At 39.9% G+C, this 9,598-nt stretch overlaps 1 protein-coding gene across 1 annotated transcript in view; it reads right to left on the bottom strand.

Moving 5' to 3' along the window:
- Positions 1-4,453: 4,453 nt before the first annotated feature.
- tnfrsf21 (tumor necrosis factor receptor superfamily, member 21) overlaps positions 4,454-9,598 on the bottom strand; it is a 45,204-nt gene continuing 40,059 nt past the window's right edge. The window contains exons 5-6 of the mRNA XM_063001232.1: positions 6,844-7,051; positions 4,454-5,083 (exon numbers count right to left, since the gene is read on the bottom strand). Of these exons, the coding sequence (XP_062857302.1) occupies positions 4,854-5,083; positions 6,844-7,051 (438 nt within the window). The 3' untranslated portion in view covers positions 4,454-4,853. The remainder of the gene's footprint in view (positions 5,084-6,843; positions 7,052-9,598) is intronic.

The raw sequence follows: 9,598 nt of genomic DNA, 5'->3' as shown, positions 1-9,598 counted from the left end.
CTTAAGTGGTGGTACAGTCCTAAAGTAGCCTGTAAGCATTTGCATTTGAATAATAATATAAATATATTCTGTTGTTTTGCTTACGAGAAAATATGTTGCATTACTAGCATTACTATTACTAATCTATACCACTTCTACTGATAACAATAACGATGATAATAATAATAGCATGTGCATAAAATCAGCCACATAGCGAACACCAGTGAGTTTAACCGCTTGTTTATTGGAATATTTAACTTATTACTTAGAATTACTTAGAAGCCGGTTCAGCCAAATCACAGTCTGTAATGTTTCCGGTGAGTCTGCTCACTCGCCTTGTGTACTTAGCAGCAGCCAATCAGAAGCCTCAATCAGAAGGATCCGGGTAATTGAGATTTCAGACTCGTGATTCCTGATTCAGTACGAAGATTCAAATCATTAACCCTGGTGATTCAGGAACCGCCCGGCTCTAGCACAGAGGTGGAGGAGTATGGAGATCAGTGCTTGTCTTTCTGTGCCCGATATCCGGCCTCATGTGTGGTGCCCGTGTTCGAATCCACTAGTATGAGCTAATAAGAGGAAATAATGTGAAATAATGCATACAATTTTTTTAAAAAGCATTGCCAAATATTAAACTATGTGTGCTTACCATACGTATTAGTAAAACATTTCAACATAATGAATTATAACACAGTAAAGCACAACACTTGAAAAACTTTATTTGTTGATCACTTGTGTTGCATAATAGCAAATATGTTGGTTACATGTCATCATACTGTTACCAGAATACAATGATCATCCTTTAGCTTAATATTACTGACACAATTTGCTTATACGCTTGAGTCTCCAACTTGTTCAACCACTGTTTAAAACAGTCCAACAGTAGATATAGCAGCTGTTCATGTGTTTTTTTGTTTTTTTTTTCAAAAATGTTGTCTTTAAGTTAGGCAGGGTCCAGTCAACCCTGCACACCGTCATTAAAAGGGAGATAACACTCCCCAAAATTGACATCTAGCACCAGAGTAGTCTGATTAGCTAATACAGTAAAACCGAGCTTACTAACACATCCTGCATGACATTAACACCTGAAGTATGAATACACAGAATCAGTGAGTACAAATCATTTCTTTGTCAGTATTGTGTGTGTTTGCTTGTACATTTTATTTAAAACTGTGAAGATAGACAGAGCACCCTGTTGCTCCTGATATTACCACCTGCAGCATAAAGAAAGTATGTTTAGCATTTATTTATTAGAGAAGCACGTGGGCAGAGTGAGAGACTAATTCAAGTAGAATACTTTATGCACATCTGTTGAGTGATATTACAGCCAGTAGTGTTGCTTTTAATGCCTTTAAAATAACATAGCTGTTGTAAATCACAGTCGAACTAAATGTAATGCAATAGTAATAATAAATCAGACAAAAATGAAAGAAAATGCTTTGTTGGCTATGATTTTCAGTTTTTTAGCATGTATCCATCAAAAGTAAAAGCTACATTGCTGGCAATAATATGCTCTGTGACCCAGGTGATCAGTCCGATGCCTTAAAATTGCTTATTCACTTGCATCTCATTTGGATTTAGAAAATGCAGCATGTCATCAAAAATCAATTGCAGGTCACACAGGTCCATGTGTAGCTGTAGCCTATCTGCATACTATACACCGACCACCATAACATTAAAACCACCTCCTTGTTTCAACACTCATTGTCCATTTTATCAGCTCCACTTACCGTATAGAAGCACTTTGTAGTTCTACAATTACTGACTGTAGTCCATCTGTTTCTCTGCATGCTTTGTTAGCCCCTTTCACACCCTGTTCTTTAATGGTCAGGACTCTCCCAGGACCACTACAGAGTAGGTATTATTTGGGTGGTGGATCATTCTTGTTTCAGCACTGCAGTGACACTGACATGGTGGTGTGTTAGTGTGTGTTGTGCTGGTATGAGTGAATTAGACACAGCAGCGCTGATAAAGTTTTTAAACACCTCACTGTCACTGCTGGACTGAGAATAGTCAACCAACCAAAAATATCCAGCCAACAGCACCCCGTGGGCAGCGTCCTGTGACCACTGATGAAGGTCTAGAAGATGACCAACTCAAACAGCAGCAATAGATGAGCGATCGTCTCTGACTTTACATCTAAAAGGTGAAACAACTAGGTAGGAGTGTCTAATAGAGTGGACAGTGAGTGGACACGGTATTTAAAAACTCCAGCAGTGCTGCTGTGTCTGATCCACTCATACCAGCACAACACACACTAACACACCATCACCATGTCAGTGTCACTGCAGTGCTGAGAATGATCCACCACCTAAATAATACCTGCTCTGTGGTGGTCATGTGGGGGTCCTGACTATTGAAGAACAGCATGAAGGGGGGGCTAACAAGGCATGCACAGAAACAGATGGACTACAGTCAGTAATTGTAGTCCTATAAAGTGCTTCCATATGCTTCCAAGTGGAGCTGATAAAATGGACAGTGAGTGTAGAAACAGGGAGGTGGTTTTAATGTCATGGCTGATCGGTGTATATTAGTATGTACTAGATAAATACTGATATTCAGAATTCCTTTCTGGTACTTTAGATTCTTAGTTTACACAGGCTTAGTTAAAGGCCTGATTAGGAGCTTTCGTTGCTCCTGACATTCCCATGGTGAATGACTATTAACGTGGAGAACTATGGGCTATATTCAGAGATAAAGTGTGAAGTTATTCACATTCAGTGGCTTCCTGTTTAAGTGAACTGTGTGCAGTTCAAGGTTGCCATGTACTTCTTAATAATTGCCTTCAAAGTATTATCATACAAAACCCTTTTCTGGAAAACTCGGGATATTCTGTAAATTGCAATTACAAACAATCTGTGATAAGTTAATTTTCTTGAACCTTTCTTTCATTGACAAAAGTGCAATAGCAAAATATCATTAATGCTAAAATAAAAAAAACAGGATTTGTTGGTTATTCTTTTAAACACATATACATTTTGTGTAAAATAAAGAATCAGGGGTGCGCCCAGGTAGCGCAGCGGGATACTCCGCTAGCACACCAGCGCTGAGATTCTAAACCCTTCAGTTTGAAACTCGGCATTGCCACCGGTCGACTAGGCGCCATCTAGCAAGCATAATTGGCAGTGCCTGCAGGGAGGGATGGCCAGACTATGTGGGTGGGGTCTTCAAACACTGTGTAAGGATCCTGACTGGTAGATAGAGAGGTGCCTGTGCAGAATGCATAGGTGAAAAAGGGTTGCACGTGCTGCACGTGAGCAGCAATATACCCACCTCGACTGCAATCAGGGATCCCCCAGCAGCGGAGGTCAAATTGACTATGCTAAATTCTGAGAAAATTGGAGAACATGCATAAATAGAAAAAAAGAATCAGGGTGGGTTTTTCAAAACATTCGTACTGCTAAGTAATTCGTAACCTTGTAATTTAGAATGTTCTTAAATTTACAAGCATTGTCCATAACTCTTTAACCAACATAGTCCTTAAACTCATACTAACTCATGCTGAATGCTAAGATAGAACTTGAACTCCTTTCTTAAATTTAAAAATATTCTCTAAAAGAAAAACAAACCAGACTCGCTGGTTCTATGCAGGGCAACAGCACCTTTAAAATGTACACCGATCAGGCATAACATTATGACCACCTCCTTGTTTCTACACTCACTGTCCATTTTATCAGCTCCACTTACCATATAGAAGCACTTTGTAGTTCTACAATTACTGACTGTAGTTCATCTGTTTCTTTACATACTTTTTTAGCCTGCTTTCACCCTGTTCTTCAATGGTCAGGACCCCCACAGGACGACTACAGAGCAGGTATTATTTGGGTGGATTCTCAGCACTGCAGTGACACTGACATGGTGGTGGTGTGTTAGTGTGTGTTGTGCTGGTATGAGTGGATAAGACAGCAGTGCTGATAGAGTTTTTAAACACCTCACTGTCACTGCTGGACTGAGAATAGTCAACCAACCAAAAACATATCCAGTCAACAGCGCCCCGTGGGCAGCGTCCTGTGACCACTGATGAAGGTCTAGAAGATGACATTGTCATTGTCACTGCAGTGCTGAGAATGATCCACCACCTAAATAATACCTGCTCCCTGGTGGTCCTGTGGGGGTCCTGACCATTGAAGAACAGAGTGAAAGCAGGTTAAAAACGGTATGTAGAGAAACAGATGGACTACAGTCAGTAATTGTAGAAATACAAAGTGCTTCTATATGGTAAGTGGAGCTGATGAAATGGGCAGTGAGTGTAGAAACAAGGAGGTGGTCATAATGGTATGCTTGATCAGTGTATATAAAACACAAATTCAAAATGTACTACTCTGATGTAGTTAGTATGTTCCCAGTATTAAATTAACTTTAGCTGTGTGTATCATGGCATAGTGGGTAGTGTTACAGTCTCCTACTATCAAGGTCTTTAGCTTGAGTCTGAGTGTAAGTCTACAGTATATATTGTTTCAATTAATTCCAGATTATAAATCATTGAAGTACACATTGAATTTTTTGGGGGAAACACTCACAAAACTGGCATCCTTAAAGTTACATCATTCTTGTATATAAATTGCTAAGATTAATCATTATCAGGAAACACACCCCAGGTCTGCAAGTAACCAAAAACATTAAATGTCATTAGTCTTATACACAGTGATAAGAAATCAGACTGAACTGAACCAGGTTTTGAACACTTATAAGCTCCACAGTGCAAAGTCTGTAAATGCTACACTTGGTGAGCGGTGGCTTTGAATATACTTGCTTGATACCCGTTTCAGCACAGCTGCTCGAAACATTCCAGGGTATGACAGTTTTTAGGGCCAGTCCTTACTGTGTGCTGTCCATTATGAGCAGGGTTTTCAACTAGCAGCAGTGAAACAGGTCTACAGGAGGTCAGGCAGGTGACTGTAGACAGAGTCGAGTAGGGTCTGGCTGGCCTCTTGGCTCTTGACCCCAGCAATCTCAAACAGACGATCGAGTTTATCCTCAGCCATGGGGATCTCCTCGATCACAAGCAGCTCCTCTGGGTTCAGGATGTGCAGCATGTCATCAAAGATGGGCTGTAGGTCACATGGGTCCAAGCGCACCTGCCGCAATACAGTGTCCTTCTTTTCTGGAAATTGAAGGAAGAGATGGCATGAATGATTGCTTTTTATTTTTATTTTTTTATAATTTTCCCCCTCTTTTTCCCCCCCAATTTTCTCCCCTAATCTAGTCGTGTCCAATTACCCTGAATGCGTCCTCTAGACTGATTCAACCCTTCACCGCTGACTGAGGACGCCTCTCAACTGACACACCGGCATGTACAGACTGCATTTTTCACCTGCACGAGTCGAGTTCATACACTTGACGGGCACTGTGTATGGAGGGCCACACCCCCATGAGCATTATTCCTCAGGCCTGTGCAGGCACCATCAGTCAGCCAGCAGGGGCCGCAGTCGCACCAGTTATGAGGACCTATGAGGCGACTTTCTTACCCTCTAACCCTGAACAACAGCCAATCGTTGTGCACGCTGCAGCCCAGTCGGAAAGGCAGAGCTGAGATTCGATACGATGTGTTCAAAACCCAAAATCTGGTGAGCTAGCGTACTTTACCGCTGCGCCACCTGAGCAACGATTTTGTGGCTTTTAAGCCACATTATTATGCTGCCTTGGTCATATCTTCTGCTCATGGTTCATCTCCAGTATAGCAGGTGTGGGTTACAATATTGTTTAATTTATTTAGGAAACAAACTTATCCAACAAGCATGCCACACTTAAAGAAATTTAATTGCCCCTTAGTTTGTCCATCATCCAGTTTACCAAATGTAATTGGTAAGCCAGTTACACGCCAGACACTGGCTTGATTTCAGCCTGCAGTTCGAACTTTCACAGTGGTGCAATAGCCACAACACAAAGGTTAGTCAATCAAGAAGTACAGCTTTATACTTAGGTCAGGCCACACTTTCAGAATTTTTTTTTAATGGATAGTTACTTTCATAGTAACTGACCTTGAAGACCTTTTCAAAAGAATTGCAAAGAAGAAACCTCTATTAAAGAGCATTTGTCTTCAAGGAGGGGAGATGTCTTGCCAGCTAGAGGTATTTATATCTTGTGGTTTACAGTAGAACCTCAACTTAACAGACCTCCATTTAACGGATTTCAGAGTTAATGGACAAAATCTGGAAAACTGAATGTCCGGTTCCGATTGGTTAAAATTCCCATGAGAAGCGTACCAAGACCAGTAGTTCAGTAATTGTCTGCTAGCCGGCACACGTCTCTCTGTTTACGTGAGTGATAGGCTTTATTTTGTCGGGAGGATTTTGTTCTCGCCCTTTTCGCGATGTTCTAGTGCTAAGTTATGCACCAGCACTGCTCCAGTAGCCACCAGCAGTGCTTCAGACTCAGAATAATAGATACTCTGAGTCCCGACTATACGATCACGGCCAAAAAAAAAAAAACACAGAAGGTAAATGAAATTTCTCCCCAGTAGTACAGTGCACCAATTTTAATATTTATTTACAGGTTTTACATTACATATTTACATATCTGTTTATGTTGTTCATTTTACTGTTTATTTGCATGTTTAACACTATTGTGGACCTTAGTGCTGTTTTGGACAATTGCATTTTACGGTGCTCCCCCCTTTAGTTCATTAAATTGAGGTTCCTTTGTATATTGTTTTAATCTTACATTCTAAGCTGTTAGTGTGGCATGATTATATCTAAGCTTATCAGTCAGGGAATACCATTCCCACTGTAATATAAAGTGGTGGTAGCATCATGTTATTTTAATGCTTTTTAGCAGCAAGGGCTGGCAATATGGTCAGGATTAAATAAAAAACGATTAGTCTATGAGTATACCAGTATTACTTTAATGACTCGGTAGGCTTACCTTTGGTTATAAAAGATCCTGTGCGACTAAGGGCCGAGTCCTTGCTGGAGGTGGAGTCACAGCGCAGCAGTGGCTCAGACTCATCAGTGAAGAAGCTTTTGGTGCGGTCCATTGGGGAGTGTTCCACTACTGATCCTTGAGCCTCCACAGGCTTGGGGCTGGTGGCTTGGCTTGTAATTGTAGAGGTTATCAACTGGGTCAGGTCAAACTGCAGTGACACAGAAATGACATATTCTTACAGTTATATTCATGGATTTTATATTTATGGCAGATGCTTCCATCCAAAGTGATTTACAACTGTGATCGGATACAATCAAGAACAAGAACCTTGATCAAGGGTCCAACAGTGGCAACCTAGCAGATGTGAGGCTGGAACCATCCCCTTCTGATTACTAGACTAGTACCCTTAATCCCTAAGCTACTACAGCCCAGCAGTTTTTTTTTAGCAGTTTATGGTTTAAAATGCTAACAAAATCAGAAAACTTCTACAAGAAACTCCTTCTGCCAGTATACTAGAGGATGAAAAGTCAGATATTGAAGAGGGTTAACGTTTTAAGGCTTTTCTTTGTAGGCCTGTTGTCACTTGTGGGTTTTAGTAAGACTTATTAGTGGTAAAAGTAAATACAATGTATTGTTTAATTATTACACATGGCTTTGATACTATTACTAACACCACTAATACTAAAATATCTACAGTCTTACTTCAATTATACTCAATTATATTTTGTCTTCTTTTCCCCTAGCAAAAAGTAGAAGCTACATTTAAAGTTGTCCAAAGCAACTTATCAGCTATTAAGACCCAGCCCATAATGTTGAAAACTATTGTACTGAACACTTAACTAAAACACTACAACCCCAAATCAGAAAAAGGTGTCACAGTATGGAAAATGCAATAAAAGCAGTGTTTTTTACAATGATTTGGATTTTTATTTCATTTTGCAGACAGTATGACCCCAGGGATTTTTATGTTTTCTCTGGATAATTTTATTTTGTTTGTTAATACATCTCTATTTATTCATCCAGTCCAGTACTCATACCCTCTTTTTCCACAGCCATGCCTTTGTTATGTGTGCAGCATGTGATTTTACAAAGGACCATCCAGACTGTTATCAGTCAAAGATCCACAACCCCTGTCATGTTATGGGGGTGCATTAATGCCCATGACTTGCATATGTGTGAAGGTACCACTAACACAGGTGTATATTGTCCTATCGTTCGGGATGTGCTAAAACAGCGAAGCTTTATAGGCAAAGTCTTTTTCTCTGTCTTCTTTGCTAGCTATTTGGTTGGCATACCTGCATTTCTCTGAAGCTGTGTTACCGAATCACTTAATCTGCTACAAGTTTTCGCTAACTTAAAATGCTAGCATTCTGTTTATTTCTGAGAACTGGACCCAGTGTTGTGGCTTGTAGGGCCTTACATGAGAACCACCCTGGGAGAGCAGACTGCCCCAAAAGCAATGTGACATCCCTGTTTCCTAAGTTGGATTTGCCTCTAAAACCACCGTTCCCTTTTCCTTTTTCTATTCACTTTCTCCATAGCAGGTTGGGGATGTACTGTATTTCATGTGTAACTTTGTTTTAAACAATCTGGCCACCTCCTATTTATAATTTGTGTTCCTCCTTTTAAAGGCTGTTTAATTAAGAGTATTATTTTACCTTTATTAAATATTTGCAAATTGGTTCTATTCCTATCTTGCAGGCATGTCTGGGATCCCGCCTTGCTCTCTCTTTTGAGATATCCAGCCTTGTGCAAAACTATGTGTTCTAATCAGTCAGTTGAAGAAAATCACCAGTTAGAGAAATAACTGAAATGCCAAGAGTTATTGTTTACTAGTCTTCTTAGTTATCAATAGTTTTGTTTTTATACTTTAATTCTGGTCGCCTTTTTAGAGTCTTTTTTTCTTTGAGAGTCAAATGAAAATTTACATGTGCAAACTGAGATTAAATAAAAACTTAACTGTAATGAAGTTTGCACAAAGGACTCCACAAATGCCCTTTGCCATGTGCGTCAACAAAGGCAGGCAGATCAAGGACATTCTGTCTGCACTCACAGTCCTGGAATTTACTGCCCACAGGCCACATGGTCCAAGTCATACTAGCATCGATGTAAGCACTGCCTACAGTATTCAGAATAATTAACCCCTGTTAGTGTGCCAAATTTTAAGGCTTTGTTACTTAATGTTGTCACATTAAGTGTGGCTACCCGTTTTCATACCAACTAGACAGGAGCTAAAATGTAGATTTATCATTTATGTTCAGCCTAGTTTGATTGGACGTTTGTGTAGTGGATCAGTATGATAAACTGCCATATACACATATCACCTCAACTGATAACATCATCAGGCAGAAGTCCTTCACTGCTCTTAACCGGCTGTCTGCATTCTGAGACATATACAACTATGCTTTAGACCCATTATTTCAGTACATTATTGCATGCCTGTGGTCAACAAGAGCAACTATTAAATGCTGTTGCTGTATTTTATGGCCCAAATAATAAAAAAGCTTGTATTTGCAACCTAGCAGATGTGAGGCTGGAACCATCACCTTCTGATTACTAGACTATTACCCTTAATCCTTAAACTACTACAGCCCAGCAACATTTTAAGGTTTTTCTTTGTAGGCCTGTTGTCACTTGTGGGTTTTAGTAAGACTTATTAGTGGTAAAAGTAAATACAATGTATTGTTTAATTATTACACATGGCTTTGATACTATTACTAACACCACTAATACTAAAATATCTTCTTTTCCCCTA

This window comes from Trichomycterus rosablanca, chromosome 9 (assembly GCF_030014385.1).
Source record: "Trichomycterus rosablanca isolate fTriRos1 chromosome 9, fTriRos1.hap1, whole genome shotgun sequence".
NCBI classification, from domain to species: Eukaryota; Metazoa; Chordata; class Actinopteri; order Siluriformes; family Trichomycteridae; genus Trichomycterus; species Trichomycterus rosablanca.
Note: the sequence above shows the minus strand (reverse complement) of the source record. Positions and strands in the feature narration are given on the sequence as shown.